At 45.5% G+C, this 23,958-nt stretch overlaps 1 protein-coding gene across 6 annotated transcripts in view; it reads right to left on the bottom strand.

The window, feature by feature from the left end:
• DEUP1 (deuterosome assembly protein 1) overlaps positions 1–23,958 on the bottom strand; it is a 97,032-nt gene that overhangs the window by 63,069 nt on the left and 10,005 nt on the right. For all 6 annotated transcript variants that reach the window (XM_073337043.1, XM_073337025.1, XM_073336994.1 and 3 more), the window contains exon 2: positions 18,792–18,861. In XM_073337043.1, the coding sequence (XP_073193144.1) occupies positions 18,792–18,835 (44 nt within the window). In that variant the 5' untranslated portion in view covers positions 18,836–18,861. The remainder of the gene's footprint in view (positions 1–18,791; positions 18,862–23,958) is intronic.

Below are 23,958 nucleotides of genomic sequence, written 5' to 3'. Positions count from 1 at the left end.
AGCTAATGTAATGGTTCCCAATCTTTATTTGCTGGAGCCCTAAGAAGGGCTGTGAGATAGCGCTTCCATCCCTCTGCCTCTATTCTATATTGTTTAGACCATACCCATTACTGTGGTATGTGGGTGCCTTCCAAAGTGAAGGATAAACAGGAAGACCAGCATCTGTCATATGATATTTCTTCTCCGTTCACCCTCTCACATTGAAAAGCTATGTCTTCTTCTTTAACTATGAACGTGATTCACTGCTGCATTACTCCAGTTTTACACTGGTGTAACTTCATTTCTGTGGATTTACTCCAGTGTAAAACTACAGTAATATTGTTGTGAGTCCAGCCTTACCAAAAGAGAGCAACTGAAAAATCAGCATGGTCAAGCTTGATAAGCCAGCTGTAGGGAATATTTTGACTGAACCCTTCTATTAATTTGGGCATTTAAACAAAACCTATCCTGAAAATCCTACAGGGCAAGACTTACATTAGCTGAGTATTTAGAAAGATTGCACATAGTAAGCACAGATATCCCTACCCAAAAGAAAAGGTGGTTATTCTAATTATTCAAGAGAAAACAGTTAACTCTATCACATATAAGTGAACTGATATTTTCAGAAACAGATTAACTATTTTAATATACAAACATTTTAATTAGAAAAGCTTGATATATTAACATCATTATTTTTTATTACAATATCAGACACTTAGATAAGTTTAAAAAACACCTTGCTTCAAGCAGGTTAATTTTTCATTGATGTGATTAGCATCTCTGAGTAGTGTACAGACTGTGCTCTTCACATAGTGCAGTAGAAAGTGACAGACACTGGGTATGTCTACGCAGGAGCTGGTGGTGTAGTTTCCAGCGTGGATATACATACCTGCTCTAGCTCTGATTGAGGTAGTGTGCTGAAAATAGAAATGTAGCCCTGGTGATGTGAGCAGCAAGATGGGCTAGCCACCTGAGTACGATCCCATCTGAAACACAGATACATACTCAAGCAGCTAGACCATCCTGCCACTTGCACCGCTGCAGTGACACTGCTATTTGTAGGGTGGGTGCTAGCCTGATCACAGCTGGAAATTATACCTGCTGCTCTGGTGTAGACATATCCATTGTTTTCCCACTATCAAACTGAAGCAATCATTCAGATCCTGCAGTCCTAGTACAGAAATAACTTCCAGAATGTGACCAAAACAACAAAAGTATTTTAGAGGTCTTTGTGACCAGTTGGCTGACTAATGTGAGGGCTAAAAGGTTGTTAAAACTAAGTCTAGTTAATAAGATTGCTAGTTATGTGACTTTCCCAGCCTGAATGGTAAAAGAGCTCAAGCAACAAAGCATCTCCTATTAAATCAGCAGTTTTACTTTCACTAAAAAGAGAAAAAAGCCTACTCATGAGAAAATGTCCTCTTCAGGAGATGAAGAAACCTTTTTCCATTGTACTTGTGCTGTTCCTAAAAGCAGATTTGTACAATATCTTCAAACACAAAGTAGTAAGGTTTCCGAACCTTTGAAGTTAAGTTTGAAATTCATCCTTTTCAACAGGACTCCTTTGACACTGATGAATGACATTTTTACAATGTTACTTCCAGGTCATGACTCTTCATAAGCAGGAAGGCTATGTCGAGAGATCTGAACAGAGACTAACTAGCCCTGTATTTACATCCCTGAACTGGATATTAAAGGCAGTAAGAGGAAGTGTAATCAGAAACTCAGAATTTGTTGCCTTCTCAGTTACAAATAAGTCAGGATATCATCTCATTTTTAAAATTTATTTAAACATTTTCAATAAAGAGAAGGGGTAAACAGTGAGGTGGCAAAGTTTGCAGATGATACTAAACTGCTCAAGATAGTTAAGACCAAAGCAGACTGTGAAGAACTTCAAAAAGATCTCACAAAACTAAGTGATTGGGCAACAAAATGGCAAATGAAATGTAATGTGGACAAATGTAAAGTAATGCTCATTGGAAAAAATAACACCAACTATACATACAATATGATGGGGACTAATTTAGCTACAACTAATCAGGAGAAAGATCTTGGAGTCACCGTGGATATTTCTCTGAAGACGTCCACGCAGTGTGCAGTAGCAGTCAAAAAAGCAAACAGGATGTTAGGAATCATTTAAAAGGGATAGAGAATAAGACGGAGAATATCTTATTGTCCTTATATAAATCCATGGTACGCCCACATCTTGAATACTGCATACAGATGTGGTCCCCTCATCTCAAAAAAGATATACTGGCATTAGAAAAGGTTCAGAAAAGGGCAACTAAAATGAGGGGTTTGGAACAGGTCCCATATAAAGAGAGATTAAAGAGGCTAGGACTTTTCAGCTTGGAAAAGAGGAGACTAAGGGGGGATACGATAGAGGTTTATAAAATCATGACTGGTGTGGAGAAAAGTGAATAAGGAAAAGTTATTTACTTGTTCCCATAATATAAGAACTAGGGGCCACAAAGTAAACTACAGTTGATACCATCTGTTATTTTTCAGGTTTGTTACTATGAGGTCCATATTCCTATAGACTACATTATGCTCCCACTGTACGTTAGCAGACTGTGCCTTCCCTTTGTAATGAGTGTGTCTGAATCCAGTTCACACTGAGGAATCACACTGCAGGAAGCCCCACTATCCAGCTGAAATTGCAGAGGGCATTCACTATTAACAGAGTTGCATGCACAGAGGTTGGTGTTGTCCTTTGTTTCCTTAGTGTCCCAAACAGCCTGAACCTGATATGCTCTTGGACTCAAGGAGAGAGTCATGATGTCATCACTGCTGTCTACCTCCCTTTTGTACAAATCTGACTGAATCTTTGAAACCTTCCTCTGCTCTTGCATACACTGACAAAATGGCTCAAATTGCCATATGCAATGCTGCCCTAGCTCAGGGCACTGCTCCTTTAGTCGCGCATGCTTTTTCCAAAAGTAAATGCATTTCAATATGGGTATGATATCCTGGCCACCTGTTCTCCTTTACTGTTTGTCGCATCTCATATACTTCTTGGGGTGTTGTGCCTTCTAGGGTTTTCATCCTGTCTTTTGTGGCTTCTACTGCAAACCCCATATTTAAGCATCTATGTAATATGACAGGTTTCAGAGTAGCAGCCGTGGTTTTTTTTTATAGTCTGTATTCACAAAAGAAAAGGAGTACTTGTGGCACCTTAGAGACTAACAAATTTATTTGAGCATAAGCTTTCGTGAGACTGCTGAATTGGAATTAATTTGCAAATTGGATACAATTAACTTAGGCTTGAATAGAGACTGGGAGTGGATGGGTCATTACACAAAGTAAAACTATTTCCCTCTCCACCCCCAACTGCTGCAACTGCTGCTGGGAGTAGTGTGACCACAATTAAAGAAAGATGTTGAAAAACTGGAGAGGGTTCAGAGAATAGCCAAAAGAAGTATTAAAGGATTAGAAAACCTGCCTTATAGGGATAGATTTAATCTATGTAGTTTAAAAAGAGAAGGTTAAGGGGTGACTTGATTACAGTCTATAAGTAATTACATGGTGTCATAAATATAAAGGGAAGGGTAAACCCCTTTGAAATCCCTCCTGGCCAGGGGAAAGCTCCTCTCACCTGTAAAGGGTTAAGAAGCTAAAGGTAACCTCGCTGGCACCTGACCAAAATGACCAATGAGGAGACAAGATACTTTCAAAAGCTGGGAGGAGGGAGAGAAACAAAGGGTCTGTGTCTGTCTGTAGTCGTCTTGGCCAGGGACAGAACAGGAATGGAGTCTTAGAACTTTTAGTAAGTAATCTAGCTAGGTATGTGTTAGATTATGATTTCTTTAAAGGGCTGAGAAAAGAATTGTGCTGAATAGAATAACTATTTCTGTCTGTGTATCTTTTTTGTAACTTAAGGTTTTGCCTAGAGGGGTTCTCTATGTTTTTGAATCTAATTACCCTGTAAGATATCTACCATCCTGATTTTACAGGGGGGATTTCTTTATTTCTAATTACTTCTATTTTTTATTAAAAGTCTTCTTGTAAAACACTGAATGCTTTTTCATTGTTCTCAGATCCAAGGGTTTGGGTCTGTGGTCACCTATGCAAATTGGTGAGGCTTTTTATCCAACATTTCCCAGGAAAGGGGGGGTGCAAGTGTTGGGAGGATTGTTCATTATTCTTAAGATCCAAGGGTCTGGGTCTGTAGTCACCTAGGCAAATTGGTGAGGCTTTTTACCAAACCTTGTCCAGGAAGTGGGGTGCAAGGTTTTGGGAAGTATTTTGGGGGGAAGGACGCGTCCAAACAGCTCTTCCCCAGTAACCAGTATTAGTTTGGTGGTGGTAGCGGCCAGTCCAAGGTGTAATATTTTGTACCTTGGGGAAGTTTTGACCTAAGCTGGTAAAGATAAGCTTAGGAGGTTTTTCATGCAGGTCCCCACATCTGTACCCTAGAGTTCAGAGTGGGGGAGGAACCGTGACATGGTGGCACAGTGGTGGGATTAACCTGAAATCATTTTGAGATCCAGTTGAGATTTTTTGAACTAGAAATACAGATTTTAAAAAGGAATTTTTAGGAAGTCCAGAAGGCAGCTTTGAAACTGAAAGCAGCTTGGTTTCTCTCTGCTTTGTGGCCAAGCAGAGACAAAAGGGGATTATCTTGTGAATTGCAGGTTTTCTTTGCCTGGAGGCAGGGTACTTAACTCCTGCAGGGAAATTCACAGTCTTCCAACCCAGAGGTTTTTTTTTTTTCTTTTCTTCCTAAAAGTAAATAGGGGGTGTGTGCTCTACCCATTTGCCTGGAGACAAAAGTGGCAGGGTTTTTTTTTAGGATTTTGATTTTTTTTTTGTTTTACAAGGAGCACAGGTTTGAAAAGAAATTTTTTTTTCTTTGGGCTGGGTAAGCAGGTTTCCAAGTAGTTGGAGGTTTTTTGCTTTAATTTGGGCCCAGAGCAGAGACAAGGGAATTGTCTTTTTCTGTAGGCTGACAATCACTATCAGAGAATAGGTATTCTATTCCAGCACAGCAAAATTTTACTGCCAAGTTTTGTTTGTTTATTTCTAAACCTCAGGTGTAAAGTTAGTTAAAAACAGAGAGGTTAGAATGGCCAAATCCTCGGCTCGACTACAGCTGGAATTAGCCAAATTTCAGGCTGAGGAAAAACAAAGGGAACATGAAAGACAGATAGAACTCATGCGGCTGGAGAAGGAGGTACAGGAGGCTGCCCACAAGAGGGAAATGGAGGCAAGGAAGCATGTGGAGGAGATGGAGAGGATAAAGGCCCAGCAGAATATACCAACAAACCCTAGCAATCCTTCTCCAGGTACCACTTCCCATCCCAGAAAGTTCCCCACCTACAAGGCAGGTGATGATACTGAGGCCTTCTTAGAAAACTTCGAAAGGGCCTGCCTTGGGTACAACATCTCTACTGACCAATACATGGTAGAGCTGAGGCCGCAGCTCAGTGGACCCTTAGCTGAGGTGGCAGCTGAAATGCCTAAAGAACATATGAACAAGTATGAACTGTTTAAATCCAAGGCGAGAGTCAGAATGGGGATAACACCCGAGCAGTCTCGTCGGAGGTTCCGAGCCCTAAGGTGGAAACCAGACATGTCATTTACCCGACATGCCTACCACATTGTGAAACATTGGGATGCCTGGATATCAGGAGCAAGTGTTGAATCTCCAGTAAATTTGCCCTTCCTAATGCAAATGGAACAATTCTTAGAGGGTGTTCCTGAGGAAATAGAAAGATACATCCTAGATGGGAAACCCAAAACTGTAATCGAGGCAGGAGAGATTGGAGCCAGATGGGTGGAGGTGGCAGAGAAGAAGAAAACTGGTCGCAGTTGGAGCGGAGACCAGAAGGGACCACCCCAGACCACACCCTATTACCGGGGGCCGCCCAAAGCCCCACCTACCTCCCAAAGAACCCTCCAGACCCCTTATCGTCCCACCACCCCGTTCTCCAGCAACCCACCTCGCCCCGGTGACCCGTCAGCTGGACGATGTTTTAAATGTAACGAGCTGGGGCATGTAAAGGCCAACTGCCCCAAGAACCCCAACAGATTACAGTTCATTGCACCGGAATCACACCAGAGGTCCACAGGCCCAGATACCTCCCAGATACCCTTGGAGCGGAGGGAAACTGTGAGTGTGGGCGGGAAGAAGGTCACCGCGTGGAGGGACACCGGAGCACAAGTGTCAGCTATCCATGCTTCCTTAGTGGACCCCAATTTAATCAACCCAGAGATCCAAGTGACGATTCAACCCTTCAAGTCCAACTCTTTCAATTTGCCTACAGCCAAGTTGCCTGTCCAGTACAAGGGCTGGTCAGGAATGTGGACTTTTGCAGTCTATGATGATTATCCCATCCCCATGCTGTTGGGGGAAGACTTGGCCAATCATGTGAAGCAGGCCAAGAGGGTGGGAATGGTCACCCGCAGCCAGGCTAAACAAGCCGTGAGGCCTAGCTCTGTTCCGGAAACTTTTATCAGGACCCAGTCAGAGGTGATGGACCCGGACCCCAGGCCAATGTCTGCAACAGCAGTAATGGATCCAGTCCCAGAGACCCAGACGGAACCAGTCCCAGAACCGGAACCAGCCAAACAACCAACACCAGACCCCGTGCCAACACGGAGTACAGTACTTGCAACCTCAACGCCAGAGGGCCCCACTGAACCTGAACTGGCAGCAGCCGATAACCCTACACAAGAGGCTCAGCCGGAGCCTGAATCCCAACATAGTGCACCAGCGGAGAGCGGTTCACAGTCAACAGAAACAGCTCCATCCCCTATATCGCTTCCAGAGGGACCAAGCCTAGGTCCACAATCCCATGAGGAACTGATGTCTCCAGCATCAAGGGAACAGTTCCAGACCGAACAGGAAGCAGATGAAAGCCTCCAGAGAGCTTGGACGGCGGCACGGAGCAACCCACCGCCTCTCAGCTCTTCTAATCAATCCAGGTTTGTTGTAGAAAGAGGACTTTTATACAAGGAAACTCTTTCTGGTGGACACCAGGAAGACTGGCATCCTCAGAGACAGTTGGTAGTTCCAACTAAATACCGGGCCAAGCTCTTGAGCTTAGCCCATGATCACCCTAGTGGCCATGCTGGGGTGAACAGGACCAAAGACCGTTTGGGGGGGTCATTCCACTGGGAGGGAATGGGCAAGGATGTTTCTACCTATGTCCAGTCTTGTGAGGTGTGCCAAAGAGTGGGAAAACCCCAAGACCAGGTCAAAGCTCCTCTCCAGCCACTCCCCATCATTGAAGTTCCATTTCAGCGAGTAGCTGTGGATATTCTGGGTCCTTTTCCGAAAAAGACACCCAGAGGAAAGCAGTACATACTGACTTTCATGGATTTTGCCACCCGATGGCCGGAAGCAGTAGCTCTAAGCAACACCAGGGCTAAAAGTGTGTGCCAGGCACTAGCAGACATTTTTGCCAGGGTAGGTTGGCCCTCCGACATCCTCACAGATGCAGGGACTAATTTCCTGGCAGGAACTATGAAAAACCTTTGGGAAGCTCATGGGGTAAATCACTTGGTTGCCACTCCTTACCATCATCAAACAAATGGCATGGTGGAGAAGTTTAATGGAACTTTGGGGGCCATGATACGTAAATTCGTAAATGAGCACTCCAATGATTGGGACCTAGTATTGCAGCAGTTGCTCTTTGCCTACAGAGCTGTACCACATCCCAGTTTAGGGTTTTCCCCATTTGAACTTGTATATGGCCGTGAGGTTAAGGGGCCATTGCAGTTGGTGAAGCAGCAATGGGAGGGATTTACACCTTCTCCAGGAACTAACATTCTGGACTTTGTAACCAACCTACAAAACACCCTCCGAACCTCTTTAGCCCTTGCTAGAGAAAACTTACAGGATGCTCAAAAAGAGCAAAAAACCTGGTATGATAAACATGCCAGAGAGCGTTCCTTCAAAGTAGGAGACCAGGTCATGGTCTTAAAGGCGCTCCAGGCCCATAAAATGGAAGCATCGTGGGAAGGGCCATTCGTGGTCCAGGAGCGCCTGGGAGCTGTTAATTATCTCATAGCATTCCCCACCTCCAACCAAAAGCCTAAGGTGTATCATATTAATTCTCTAAAGCCCTTTTATTCCAGAGAATTAAAGGTTTGTCAGTTTACAGCCCAGGGAGGAGACGACGCTGAGTGGCCTGAAGGTGTCTATTACGAAGGGAAATGTGCTGGTGGTGTGGAAGAGGTGAACCTCTCCATGACCCTTGGGCGTATGCAGCGACAGCAGATCCAGGAGCTGTGCACTAGCTACGCGCCAACGTTCTCAGCCACCCCAGGACTGACTGAACGGGCATACCACTCCATTGACACAGGTAATGCTCACCCAATTAGGGTCCACCCTTACCGGGTGTCTCCTCAAGCTAAAACTGCTATAGAACGGGAGATCCAGGATATGTTACAGATGGGTGTAATCCGCCCCTCTGAAAGTGCATGGGCATCTCCAGTGGTTCTAGTTCCCAAACCAGATGGGGAAATACGTTTTTGCGTGGACTACCCGTAAGCTAAATGCTGTAACTCGCCCAGACAACTATCCAATGCCACGCACTGATGAACTATTAGAGGAACTGGGACGGGCCCAGTTCATCTCTACCTTGGACTTAACCAAGGGGTACTGGCAGGTACCGCTAGATGAATCAGTCAAGGAAAGGTCAGCCTTCATCACACATCTCGGGCTGTATGAATTTAATGTACTCCCTTTCGGGCTGCGAAATGCACCCGCCACTTTCCAAAGACTTGTAGATGGTCTCCTAGCGGGATTAGGAGAATATGCAGTCTCCTACCTTGACGATGTGGCCATATTTTCGGATTCCTGGGCAGACCACCTGGAACATCTACAAAAAGTCCTTGAGCGCATAAGGGAGGCAGGACTAACTGTTAAGGCTAAGAAGTGTCAAATAGTCCTAAACAGAGTGACTTACCTTGGACACCAGGTGGGTCAAGGAACTATCAGCCCCCTACAGGCCAAAGTGGATGCTATCCAAAAGTGGCCTGTCCCAAAGTCAAAGAAACAGGTTCAATCCTTCTTAGGCTTGGCCGGTTATTACAGACGATTTGTACCGCACTACAGCCAAATCGCTGCCCCACTGACAGACCTAACCAAAAAGAAACAGCCAAATGCTGTTCAGTGGACCGGAAAGTGTCAGAAGGCCTTTAACAAGCTTAAAGCGACACTCATGTCTGACCCTGTACTAAGGGCCCCAGACTTTGACAAACCATTCCTAGTAACCACAGATGCATCCGAGCGTGGTGTGGGAGCAGTTTTAATACAGAAAGGACCTGATCAAGAATTCCACCCTGTAGTGTTTCTCAGCAAAAAACTGTCTGAGAGGGAAAGCAACTGGTCAGTCACTGAAAAAGAATGTTATGCCATTGTCTACGCTCTGGAAAAGCTACGCCCATATGTTTGGGGACGGCGTTTCCACCTGCAAACCGACCATGCTGCACTAAAGTGGCTTCACACCGTCAAAGAAACTAACAAAAAACTTCTTCGGTGGAGTTTAGCTCTCCAAGATTTTGATTTCGACATCCAACACATCTCAGGAGCTTCTAACAAAGTGGCTGATGCACTCTCCCGTGAAAGTTTCCCAGAATCAACTGGTTAAAATCGTCCTTGAGATGTGGAAAATATTGTTAGTCTTTATGTACTTGGTAGTATATTTAGAGATGCATGTGTCTTATTAACTCTGTTTTCCTAGAGCTCCAGGAAGAAATCCCAGCCAGTGTTTCACCCTAGCTGAGATTTGGGGGGCGTGTCATAAATATAAAGGGAAGGGTAAACCCCTTTGAAATCCCTCCTGGCCAGGGGAAAGCTCCTCTCACCTGTAAAGGGTTAAGAAGCTAAAGGTAACCTCGCTGGCACCTGACCAAAATGACCAATGAGGAGACAAGATACTTTCAAAAGCTGGGAGGAGGGAGAGAAACAAAGGGTCTGTGTCTGTCTGTAGTCGTCTTGGCCAGGGACAGAACAGGAATGGAGTCTTAGAACTTTTAGTAAGTAATCTAGCTAGGTATGTGTTAGATTATGATTTCTTTAAATGGCTGAGAAAAGAATTGTGCTGAATAGAATAACTATTTCTGTCTGTGTATCTTTTTTGTAACTTAAGGTTTTGCCTAGAGGGGTTCTCTATGTTTTTGAATCTAATTACCCTGTAAGATATATACCATCCTGATTTTACAGGGGGGATTTCTTTATTTCTAATTACTTCTATTTTTTATTAAAAGTCTTCTTGTAAAACACTGAATGCTTTTTCATTGTTCTCAGATCCAAGGGTTTGGGTCTGTGGTCACCTATGCAAATTGGTGAGGCTTTTTATCCAACATTTCCCAGGAAAGGGGGGGTGCAAGTGTTGGGAGGATTGTTCATTATTCTTAAGATCCAAGGGTCTGGGTCTGTAGTCACCTAGGCAAATTGGTGAGGCTTTTTACCAAACCTTGTCCAGGAAGTGGGGTGCAAGGTTTTGGGAAGTATTTTGGGGGGAAGGACGCGTCCAAACAGCTCTTCCCCAGTAACCAGTATTAGTTTGGTGGTGGTAGCGGCCAGTCCAAGGTGTAATATTTTGTACCTTGGGGAAGTTTTGACCTAAGCTGGTAAAGATAAGCTTAGGAGGTTTTTCATGCAGGTCCCCACATCTGTACCCTAGAGTTCAGAGTGGGGGAGGAACCGTGACACATGGGGACAAATATTTACTAATGGGCTCTTCAATCTAGTAGAGAAAGGTATACAGGATCCCATGGCTGGGAGTTGAAGCTAAACAAATTCAGACTGAAAATAAGGTGTACATTTTTTACAGTGAGCATGATTAACCCTTGGAACAATTTACCAAGAGTCATGGTGGATTCTCCATCACTGACAAATTTTTAAATCAAGATTGGATATTTTTCAAAAAGATATGCTCTGGGATTATTTTGGGGAAGTTCTATGGCAGAGGTGGGCAAACTTTTTGGCCCGAGGGCCACATCTGGGTATGGAAATTTTATGGTGATCCATGAATGCTCATGAAATTGGGGGGCGGAGGGTGGGAGGGCTCCGGCTGGGGGTGCAGGCTCTGGGATGGGGATGAGGGGTTGCGGGTCCAGGAGGGTTCTCCAGGCTGGGACCTAGGGGTTCGGAGGGCGGGAGGGGGATCAGGGCTGAGGCAGGGGATTGGGGCATGGGAGGGGGCAGGGTAGCAGGCTTACCTCAAGCATTTCCAAGAAACAGTGCTGCCCTGTCCACAGGCACTGCCCCTGCAGCTCGAATTGGCAGCAGTTCCCAGCCAATGGGAGCTGCGGGGATAGCGTGCTGAGCCCTCTGGCTGCCCCTATGCGTAGAAGCCAGAGGGGGGACGTGCCGCTGCTTCTGGGAGCCGTGCGGAGTGAGGCAAGACCCCGACCCCGCTCCCCGGCTGGAGCGCCAGAGCAGGGCAAGCCCTGGACTCTGCTTCCTGGTGGGAGCTCAAGGGCCAGATTAAAACGTCTGGAGGACTGGATGTGGCCCCCGGGCCGTAGTTTGCCCACCCCTGTTCTATGGCCTGTGTTATACAGGAGGAAAGAGAAGATAATCACTATTGTCCCTTCTGCCTTGAATCTATGAATCTATAATTGAGACCCCCCCCTTACTGAAAACTTCCTGTGCCAACAATCTCTGTAGGATAAAGCTATGAGCTGTTTAGATTCAGCAACTCAGCTGAACCCATATATTGTGGTATCACATAGAGAGAGAGGCTGTGAGGTAACCAGGGCAAAACACATTTAAATTATGCAGTAAATTCCACATCAGTAAATTGATGTAATTTACATGATGACCGAATGGAAGGGAGGGGCTGCACCAGAAAAAGCAAATAGTGTTTCTGTGTAGGTTGTTTACTTTATTCTGCTTAAATCCCATCTTTCCACACCCTCCGTGTGTAATTTTTCATCAGGCTTCTGTACTAAATCTTCCAACAAATATGACAGCTTTGGATAGTGGTTTGTACTGTGGACAACTTTCCACTATGAATACCAATTCAGCTTTCTACATAAACCACAAAATATCTTTCATATTGTAACAACTTTTGGGTCAGAATTGGGTCAGAATTAGATTAGCAAACTTTAACTATGTCACCCTCTCTTTTGAATCCCTTCACTACTTCATTCTTCTCTATTGTATAAAACATAAGCTTCTTGTCTTCACTTTCAGGTCTTTCATGACCTATCCCTACCTTACCTATCATCTCTCATTTAGTATCGAAACGTTAACTCCGACCTCAAATTAGTCCAAGATGTCAGCCTCTATCATCCACTTGTTAAATTTTCAAACAAGCACCCTCATCCTTGGGACAAGCTCCCAGTAAACATCTGCTAAACCAATTCATTATCTTCCTTCAAACTCTCCTTTGCCTTGAGATCTACAAAAACATTGTCAATAGTTATGCTGCTTATGTGCTGAGACCACAGCCTACTATGCTGACCATAATGTCTCACTGTGTCTTTGTATTCCCCATCTGTCTGTATCCATCTGTGGTCTCTTGTCTTATGCTTAGACTATAAACTCTTTGGGGGCAGGGATTATCTTTTTGTTCTGTGTTGATACAGCACCTAGCACAATGGGTACCTGCTCCATGACTGGGGATTCTAGGCACTATGATAATACATACAATGATAATAATTAATAACCTATTACCAATGACCACTCCTCTCTCTTCTAATTCTGCGATAGTTGATTCTACCCACTAGTCATGCCCCTTTCTTCAATCATCAGTTCCATTCATTCTTCTTCTCATCTAGGTTTCTAGAAAATTTGTATAATTTTCCTAATGTTTCCAAATAGACATAACAAGAACCTGGTTGTCCTTATTCTTTATAATAGTTAAAATTTTAATTTAGAAACGGTAATTAAAGCCTTATGTTTCAAAAAATGCTATGTCCAGAAAACCATTCTTTCCTTTTTGTGCTCTCTCCTCATTATACTTAGGTTTCACAGATATCTGGATCATTAACTATGATATTATGTACGTAAATGTGAACCAAAGCCCATGCACAACAATATAGGTTAAGGACAGTTTCATCTTAAAGCATAAGTTCATTTGTCTTTAGATCTTTAAACCAGATACTAGAATTATGGTGTTAATGTATTTTTCCTTATTATAGATTTTAAAAAAGGAATAATGTAATCTGGTTATTAATACAATAGCCCATCCGATCTGCTGCTATTAAATTCCATAAAATTTAGGCTTGGATGGATTAGTTTTTATGTGAAAATATCAGTAAACATTGATTTAACCATACATACACAAACTGATGAAAAAATATTTCCATCTATGATAATCTAAATTTCCAGATAGACAAAGTAAGAAAAATGTTGCTTGAGAATTTATTAGAGTTTTGATTTAAGGATATTTACACTGTATATTTTTGACATTTGATGTTGACAATTCATGTTTTAATGGATTAACTTAACAGTTTAGGTTTAACTTTTTGAATCTCAAAGTCCACTGTCATAAAACAATTACTGTTGTGTTCCTCTACAATTTCCCACAATTTGAAAATCTAAATTGATTAAAAAAGGCTTAAAACTCATAATTTTGTACAATTGTGAAAACGTAAATAGATACAAATCAAAATGTTTAAAACACCCAGTATTATCTGTCAAAATTATAAAAAAAATCTAATTCTCCAAAACCTAATTGCATTAGTCAGAGCTCAGTTATTTACCAGTTACACTCCTTCCATCATTCATACACATATGTGCATAGGTAATCTGTGTATTCTGAGTGTTTGCAGCTGTGAAATAATCTTCATTATTTTGCTAACCCTTATACCATTTGTCTTGCTAGTGTTCAGGGAATATTTTTTCCTAGGATACTGATGGCTGAGTGTACACTGTGCTAGTCACAGTAACTATGCATATTAAAATCTTTAAGAAAGAGCAGTATCTGCTTTTTAAGACAGCAATATTTTGGCTGATGGATTTTTTTTGTTGCCAAAGGAACTAGTTTACAATATGGCTAAAAAATTTGCAAACTTTTAGATCAAAACTGCTTTTGATGTGAAGTGAATAACTGCAAAAATGTCTGAAATCTCAACCACCGGTTGATAAAATAAAGTAAAATATTCTTCACATTTGTGAGTGAGGAGACCAAATATGAACTTCAAAGTATCCTTCCAATTAATTTTAAAATATAGTCTAAAAACCAATACATTTTATTTAAAAATAACAGTTAAGATTGTTGTGTGACATCACCATACTTACCTATCAGATCATTTACAAAATCCAAGCATGTATAAGCAAAGAAAAATAATTCAAGACATATTAAACTGTACATGTAACATAATACATTTTAAACATATTCTATACAAAACATACATATGTTATTCTTATCAAGTGTAAACAAACATCTTTTTCAATACAACACAATCTTTATTCTGACCCATGACATTTTTAATGTTATACTGATTTTTGTATAATTTTAAGGAATACTTTTATGTTTAAAGTATTTTCAATTATATTTATAGACAGAATATTTTTATAAAATAGTTGTAATTACTTTACATTAACAATGCTGTATATGTTGCTTTATAGGAAAACATATAACATTTTTTATTTATAAATTATGGGCCAGATCATCAGTTTGTTGTCTAACCCGTAATAAAGTGTGGTGCTTTGTTGTGCTGCTCCTGGAAAACCCCAGGAAGCCACAATCTCTCTCTTGGTACTCCTGCTGCTCTGGGAAGCGAATAAACTATCCCAGGTCTCTCTATACTTGTAGTATATTTTCCCTGATGTGTCAACATAACTATACCACGTGTGGAATCAAGGTTCCATCAACCTGGGTGAGGACAGGGACAGAGTGGTTCTGCAAAGGACAGCAGAGGCAGGGCTGGATTACCCAATAGGCAGAGTAAGCACATGTTTAGGGCACCAGCAAAGCAGAGGGCACCAAAAAAAGAGATTTTTTTTGGAAAAAATGTGATATTTGATATTTCAAAAAAAGCATTGAAGTAGTCATCATGGGAAAAATCATAACTTTGTTAGACTTCCTTACACTCCACTACACACTCTTCCCCCATTTTTCTGTTCTCTTTTTATTACTTATCCCCATCAATACCAGGGGGGCATCCTACTAACGTAGATTGAAATAATGCAAGGAAATCAGATCCTGTCATGTACTGCAATAAATTTATGTTTTATTATTGATATATTCTTCTGAGTTATACATACTTGATTCATTTTTTTCTCATATATATATATTATATATATATACACATAAAAATAGTGTACACTGTGTAATTTTTTTTTTAAGTTCAGATAACTGAGATAAGGGGAAAGATGAAACGTAACCGAGTGGAGCACAGAAACGTAAACTGGCGGAAGAAAAGAAGCAAAAAACTAGTGAAATTTTCCAAAATCTTCCAAAGCTGACATCATTTTTCAAAGTGAATCCATCAAAAGCAACATCTTCTCTCAGCAGCACAGACATCGTTCCAAAACCTATAGGTGTTTCAGAGACTGACCCTTCTTCTATTGGTGAAACAAACACCATTCCAGAACATGTGGATGTGTCTGAGACTGTAACTGATCATCCTACTGCTGGTGGTAAAACAGACATTGTTCTAGAAGGTGTGGATGTGTCAGAGACTGAATCTGCTCATGCTGTAAATAACAGGAGAAAGGATCCCGGTATGTGGGTTGATTTCAGTACTGATGATGTAGCTTACTGGATAGATCATGGACCAAATGACTGTCAACACCACACTGGGCCATTTGAGAAATCACGTCGGACTTTTACTAATGACAAACAAACAAGATATGTTCACAAAAAATATTTTTCGGCATGAAAGCAAATGGTGAGAAATGCACTCGAGAATGGCTACTGTATTCACCATCAACAGGGTCCGTGAACTGTTTTGTTGCATATAAACCTTCAACATCCCGGTTTGCTGCAAATGGATTTAGTGACTAGCGGAATACTGTTTTAATTGAACAACATGAAAATAGCACTACTCACAGAGATTCAGTGTTGACATATTTAAATCAAAGACCGGGCTTTGGATTGACACAAAAATTGGAAGAACAAATTAAAGGGCAACATGTCTTGCAGTGTGTTATAGATGTTATTCAAACATTAGCTGAACGTGGTCTGCCTTTCCGGGGATCAAATGACACATTTGGATAATTGCAGAATGGAAATTTCTTGGGATTGTTGGAGCTTGTGGCTCAGTTTGATCCATTTTTAAAAGGCCATATCTCAAAATATGGGAATGCTGGCAAAGGTAACCCATCATACTTATCCAAGACAATATGTGATCAATTTATTGGTCTGATGAGTTACAAAGTTTGTTCAGCTATTGTGGATGAAATAAGTACTGCTGGGTACTTCAGTTTATCTGTCGACTCTACACATGATCTTTCACATATTGATCAATTGAGTATTGTACTAAGATACGTGTCTCCCACAGAGGGAAAACCAGTTGAACGATTTATAACATTCCTCAATTTGAAAAGCCACACTGGTGAAGAAATGGCAAATCAAGTACTGCATTATCTGTGCCAAGTTTGCAAAATAGATTTCTCAAAGTGCAGAGGTCAACCTTATGACAATGCTGCCAACATGTCAGGGCGTCATCAAGGAATGCAGAAGAAGCTTTTAGAACAGAACAAATATGCCATATTCATACCATGTGCTGCACACTCTCTCCATCTTGTTGGCCGCAGTCCTATTGATTAGTTGTCCAGCGGCAGTAAGTTTTTTCTCAACAGTCCAGTTACTTTATACATTTTTCTCTGCCTCAGCACACCGATGGGCAGTTCTTAAAACATATTTGGGCAATGATCATGTGTTGAAATCTCTTTCTAATTCTCGCTGGGAGGCACATGCAGTGGTAACAAGTGCAATTCTGGAGTCCTACTCAAAGATTGTGGATGCATTAGAAAGTATAGCTGAAGACCAATCACAAAAGGGAAAAACTGTACAAGAGGCAGAAAACATTGCAAACAAGATGCAAGAACTAGAATTTGTATTCATGTTGACCATGGGGAATGAAATTTTACAGCACTTTTACCACACAAGTCAAGCTCTCCAAGAAAAAGAATTGGATTTGAAAACATGTGCAGACCTCTGTCAATCATTAGCAGACCACTTATACACTTTGAGGAATGATTTCGAAAGATTTGAAGATATATCAAAAGATATCTTGCCTGATACTAACTACAAAGAAGCCCAGTCCCACAAGCGAATCAGGAAAAAACAAGCAAATGATAGCTGGGCAACAGAAACAGCATCGAATCCTAGAGACAAATTTCACGTATCTACTTACTACGCTATAACTGATATACTTGAAGCTCATATGAAGAGGAGAGGTGACGTGTACAAAGAAGTATCAAGTAGATTTTCTTTTCTAAACGATATGGACTTATCGGATGAACAATATTCACAAGGTTCTCAGAAGCTAGTTGACTCATACCCTGTTGACTTGAACACGAATCTCTGTGGAGAAGTATGGCAGTTCCACTGTTATATGCAAGCAAAGTTTAATGGAACAGGAAAAATGAAATTCAGTCCCATTGATCTTCATGGCACAATATTGAAAGAGGGAATACAATGTGTATTTCCAAATGTAGAGATCGCACTACATATTTTTCTAACATTGATGATTACTAACTGCTCTGCAGAACGCTCTTTTTCTCAAAGAATAAAAAACCCTCAGAGAATAACAATGTGTCAGGACAGACTTGATTCACTTTCCCTATTGCGTATGGAAGTGGACATGCTTCGTCAAGTCAGCTTCGATGAACTTATCCAGAATTTTGCAATCAGAAAATCTAGAAAGAAGCTATTTTAATTTCAGCATACATGTAAGTTTTATGTCATTTCAAAAAATAAAATTTTATTTTACGTTATAGCATTGTTTTTATTTTGAATTACATATGGGGGGGCACCATAATCTTTTTAGTGCTTAGGGCCTCGAAAGGTCTTAATCCGGCCCTGAGCAGAGGTATGTGGCACTGGTGGAAAAGAGTAAAAGGATGCTTTACGACCCCCTGCTCCCTTCTAGCAGTGAGCAGGATGGGCCATTGTCTGGCTATATGTATGCGGACTTGTATTTGAAGCTGATAAATGTCTCATTAATGTGTACGTATGTAGGGCTAGATTCTGCCACCCTTATGTTTATTAGTACAGTGCTTTGCAACAAGTTGCATTGATTTAAATGATACTATTTGTGTCAGTAACTAATTAAGAGGTTCACAATCTGGCCCGTGTTTATTTGTCTTCTTTAGAAAGGTTGTATATTGAGATTACAGCTGAAATGATGGTATTTATTTTGTGTCAGAGTTAAGACTGTTCTGTTGTGATAAAAATGCATTTCTTAATACTTGATAAAACTAACGTACTTATGTTTATTATGTAGGCAACCTAAGATTAATTATATCTTTAACTTTTAATTTCCTTGCTTTTAAGAGCTTGGGTTTTGTAAATGATGTGATAGGTATCTATACTACTGTTGCTTAGCAACTTTAACTGTTTTTTTTTTAAAAACAATTTAAAGAAAATACTTAGGGATTCCAAAAATAGCTTACACATCTTTCTTTTGTCCATATAAATTAAAATAGTTTTAAAATTTTAAATAAATGACAGACAGGCATCAGATTATTAAAATTACCATGGAGTGAGCTGTACTGCCCTACCTAATAGTGACTACTACTTCTCCATAATATACATAGAAAAACCAATGAAGAGTATGGGAGAAGAATTATCTTAAAACTTTACTACCTTATCTTCTACATCTTTAAAAAAACAAAAAACAAAAATTCAATTCCATTAAGGGCTCCAACCCCCAAAACAGAAGTCAGTGCTTACCCAACCACAAATTGTTCCTGCAACACTTGCAATTTCTGCTCCATTTCCCCCTCCAGATTGTTCTTTTAAACTGTCAAAAGAAAACAATGAAATAAAATAATTTAGACTCTTATGTGTATACTTATACAGCCATTCACTACATGTGGAGTGTTTCAACTTTTTTTAAATTTTGTAACTTTTCAATTGCAAATACCCCACACACCCTGAATTGTGGAGTAGCTCTGTGGAATAGCTCACAGTGAGTATGACTGTAATAGCAGGAGAGTGGGGTGGGAGGAGGTATTGTTTCATGGTCTCTGTGTATATATAATGTCTTCTGCAGTTTCCACAGTATGCATCCGATGAAGTGAGCTGTAGCTCACGAAAGCTCATGCTCAAATAAATTGGTTAGTAGCTAAAGTGCCACAAGTACTCCTTTTCTTTTTGGAGTGAGTGTGAAATTTAGGCTTGGCACAGTCCTAGCTCTGCAGCAATGAGTTGGAGAAGTCCTGACACTTGGGTTCAGAGTAGGGCTGTCAAGCAATTAAAAAAATTAATTGTGATTAATTGCACAATTAATCACGCTGTTAAACAATAATAGAATACCATTTATTTACATATTTTGGATGTTTTCCACATTTTCAAATATATTGATTTCAATTTCAACACAGAATACAAAGTGTACATTGCTCACTTTATATTTTTTATAAATATTTGAACTGTAAAAATAAATAGTATTTTTCAATTCACTTAATACAAGTACTGTAGTGCAATCTCTTTATCATGAAAGTTGAACTTACAAATGTAGAATTATGCACAAAAAATAACTGCATTCAAAAATAAAACAATGTCAAACTTCAGAGCCTACAAGTCCACTCAGTCCTACTTCTTCTTCAGCCAATTGCTCAGACAAACAAGTTTGCTTATATGTGCAGGAGACAATGCTGCCCGCTTCTTGTTTACAATGTCACCTGAAAGTGAGAACAGGGGTTTGCATGGCACTATTGTAGCCGGCATTGCAAGATATTTATGTGCCAGATGCGCTAAAGATTCATATGTTCCTTCATGCTTCAAACACCATTCCAGAGGACATGCATCCATGTTGATGATGGGTTCTGCTCAATAACAATCCAAAGCAGTGCAGACTGACACATGTTCATTTTCATTATCTGAGTCAGATGCCACCAGCAGAAAGCTGATTTTCTTTTTTGGTGGTTTGGGTTCTGTAGTTTCTGCATTGAGTGTTGATCTTTTAAGACTTCTGAAAGTATGCTCCACAGCTCATCCCTCTCAGACTTTGGAAGGCACTTCAGATTCTTAAATCTTGGGTCGAGTGCTAGACCTATCTTTAGAAATCTCACATTGGTACCTTCTTTACATTTTGTCAAATCTGCCGTGAAAGAGTTCTTAAAACGAACAACATGCTGGATCATCATCTGAGACTGTTATAACATGACATATATGGCAGAATGCAGGTAAAACACAGAGCAGGATACATACAATTCTCCCCCAGGGAATTCAGTCACAAATTTAATTAAAACTTTATTTTTGTTACAAACATCATCAGCATGGAAGCATGTCCTCTGGAATGGTGGCCAAAGCATGACGGGGCCTATGAATGTTTAGCATATCTGGCATGTAAATACCTTGCAATGTTGGCTACAAAAGTGCCATGGGAACGCCTGTTCTCACTTTCAGGTGACGACGTAAATAAGAAGCGGATAACATTGTCTCCCATAAATGTAAACAAACTTGTTTGTCTTAGCGATTGGCTGAACAAGAAGTAGGACTGTGTGGACTTGTAGGCTCTAAAGTTTTATATTGTTTTGTTTTTGAGTACAGTTATGTAACAAAAAAAATGTACATTTGTAAATTGCATTTTCATGATAAAGAGATTGCATTACAGTACTTGTATGAGGTGAATTGAAAAATACTATCTTTTATCATTTTTACAGTGCAAATATTTAATAAATTTAAATTGGTATTCTATTGTTTAACAGTACGATTAAAACTGTGATTAATCATGATTATTTGAATTAATCGTGTGAGTTAACTGCAATTAATCGACAGCCCTAGTTCAGAGCATCCCTGGATTCACAGGACACTCTGATTCACACAGGCTCTGGCTCTATGATGGAGAGCCGGAAAGGTCATGAACGTTACACTAATGTTGAAAAGAAACTCCGGACTCTTGGTGGTAGTACTTGGAGTGGGTGCAAAACCTGAATTCAGAGAAGCCCTGAATTCATGGTGGTGGCAGCAGCATGACAATAGGGTTTTGGACAGCCTCATCTTTGTGGAGTGAAGGACAAGACACAGGAAAAGTAACACTGGGGTGTGGAGTTGACCCAGCACTTTGGTAAAGGTGGATCAAAGGAGGAGTGAAAACAGGGTGTAGAGCAGCTCCAGTTGGAGTGAACCTGTCACTGGGGTGCAGAGCAGCCAAGCTCCTTGGCTCTGCAGAGGCACATCAGACTATACACTATATGTAGAGCACCACTGACTCTGAGGGACCAGGTACCAGTCAGAGCAAGGCTGACACAAGGCATGTGAGCAGGAACATGGCTCTGTGGTGGCAGGGACCGGTCAGAGTGAGGCTGACACTGGCATGGGGGTGGGAGGGCAGCCCCAGCTCTGCAGGTGCAGGGACCAATCAGGGTGTGGCTGGCACTGGTACAGGAGGAGGGCAGCCCCGGCTCAGTGGGGGCAGGGACCAGTCGGGGTGAGGCTGGCACTGGTACAGGGAGGCAGGGACCTGTCGGGGTGTCACTGACACTGGCGGCGGGGGGCAGAAACCAATTGGGGTGAGGCTGGCAGTGGCACGAGGGGCAGGGACCTGTCAGGGTGTCGCTGGCACGGGCACGAGGGCAGGGACCTGGTTCTCTGGGAGCAGGGAGCAGTCGGGGGGAGGCCGGCACGGGCACGGGGGGGGGGCAGGGGGCAGGGAGCAGTCGGGGGGAGGCCGGCGCGGGGCGGGGGCAGGGAGCAGTCGGGGGGAGGCCGGCACGGGGCGGGGGCAGGGAGCAGTCGGGGGGAGGCCGGCACGGGGCACGGGGCAGGGGGCAGGGAGCAGTCGGGGGGAGGCCGGCACGGGGCGGGGGCAGGGAGCAGTCGGGGGGAGGCCGGCACGGGGCGGGGGCAGGGAGCAGTCGGGGGGAGGCCGGCACGGGGCACGGGGCAGGGGGCAGGGAGCAGTCGGGGGGAGGCCGGCACGGGGCGGGGGCAGGGAGCAGTCGGGGGGAGGCCGGCGCGGGCACGGGGCGGGGGCAGGGAGCAGTCGGGGGGAGGCCGGCGCGGGCACGGGGCGGGGGGCAGGGAGCAGTCGGGGGGAGGCCGGCGCGGGCACGGGGCGGGGGGCAGGGAGCAGTCGGGGGGAGGCCGGCGCGGGGGCGGGGGGCAGGGAGCAGTCGGGGGGAGGCCGGCGCGGGCACGGGGCAGGGGCAGGGAGCAGTCGGGGGGAGGCCGGCGTGGGGGCGGGGGCAGGGAGCAGTCGGGGGGAGGCCGGCGCGGGGCACGGGGCGGGGGCAGGGAGCAGTCGGGGGGAGGCCGGCGCGGGCACGGGGCGGGGGCAGGGAGCAGTCGGGGGGAGGCCGGCATGGGCACGGGGCGGGGGCAGGGAGCAGTCGGGGGGAGGCCGGCGCGGGCACGGGGCAGGGAGCAGTCGGGGGGAGGCCGGCGCGGGCACGGGGCAGGGAGCAGTCGGGGGGAGGCCGGCGCGGGGCAGGGGGCAGGGAGCAGTCGGGGGGAGGCCGGCGCGGGCACGGGGCGGGGGCAGGGAGCAGTCGGGGGGAGGCCGGCACGGGGCAGGGGGCAGGGAGCAGTCGGGGGGGAAGCCGGCGCGGGCACGGGGCGGGGGCAGGGAGCAGTCGGGGGGAGGCCGGCGCGGGCACGGGGCGGGGGCATGGAGCAGTCGGGGGGAGGCCGGCGCGGGCACGGGGCGGGGGGCAGGGAGCAGTCGGGGGGAGGCCGGCGCGGGGGCGGGGGCAGGGAGCAGTCGGGGGGAGGCCGGCGCGGGGCACGGGGCGGGGGCAGGGAGCAGTCGGGGGGAGGGCCGGCGCGGGGGGCGGGGGCAGGGAGCAGTCGGGGGGAGGCCGGCGCGGGGGGCGGGGCGGGGGCAGGGAGCAGTCGGGGGGAGGCCGGCGCGGGGGGCGGGGGCAGGGAGCAGTCGGGGGGAGGCCGGCGCGGGCACGGGGCGGGGGCAGGGAGCAGTCGGGGGGAGGCCGGCGCGGGCACGGGGCAGGGAGCAGTCGGGGGGAGGCCGGCGCGGGCACGGGGCGGGGGCAGGGAGCAGTCGGGGGGAGGCCGGCACGGGGCAGGGAGCAGTCGGGGGGAGGCCGGCGCGGGAACGGGGCGGGGGCAGGGAGCAGTCGGGGGGAGGCCGGCACGGGGCAGGGGGCAGGGAGCAGTCGGGGGGAGGCCGGCGCGGGCACGGGGCGGGGGCAGGGAGCAGTCGGGGGGAGGCCGGCACGGGGCAGGGGGCAGGGAGCAGTCGGGGGGAGGCCGGCGCGGGCACGGGGAGGGGGGCAGGGAGCAGTCGGGGGGAGGCCGGCGCGGGCACGGGGGCAGGGAGCAGTCGGGGGGAGGCCGGCGCGGGCACAGGGCGGGGGCAGGGAGCAGTCGGAGGGGAGGCCGGCGCGGGCACGGGGCGGGGGGCAGGGAGCAGTCGGGGGGAGGCCGGCGCGGGGCAGGGGGCAGGGAGCAGTCGAGGGGAGGCCGGCACGGGGCAGGGGGCAGGGAGCAGTCGGGGGGAGGCCGGCGCGGGCACGGGGCGGGGGCAGGGAGCAGTCGGGGGGAGGCCGGCGCGGGCACGGGGCAGGGGGGGGCAGGGGAGCAGTCGGGGGGGGGAGGCCGGCGCGGGGGGCGGGGGCAGGGAGCAGTCGGGGGGAGGCCGGCTGCGGGCACAAGGGCGGGGGGCAGTGAGGAGCAGTCGCGGGGAGGCCGGCGCGGGCACGGGGAGGGGGCAGGGAGCAGTCGGGGGGAGGCCGGCGCAGGGCACGGGGGCGGGGGGCAGGGAGCAGTCGGGGGGAGAGGCCGGCGCTGGGGGCGGGGGCAGGGAGCAGTCGGGGGGAGGCCGGCGCGGGCACTGGGGAGGGGGGCAGAGAGCAGTCGGGGGGGAGGCCGGCGCGGGCACGGGGGCGGGGGGCAGGGAGCAGTCGGGGGGAGGCCCGGCAACTCTGAGATAGCGCGT

Source organism: Lepidochelys kempii, chromosome 1, assembly GCF_965140265.1.
Source record: "Lepidochelys kempii isolate rLepKem1 chromosome 1, rLepKem1.hap2, whole genome shotgun sequence".
NCBI classification, from domain to species: Eukaryota; Metazoa; Chordata; order Testudines; family Cheloniidae; genus Lepidochelys; species Lepidochelys kempii.
This window is presented reverse-complemented; position numbering and strand designations above follow the sequence as displayed.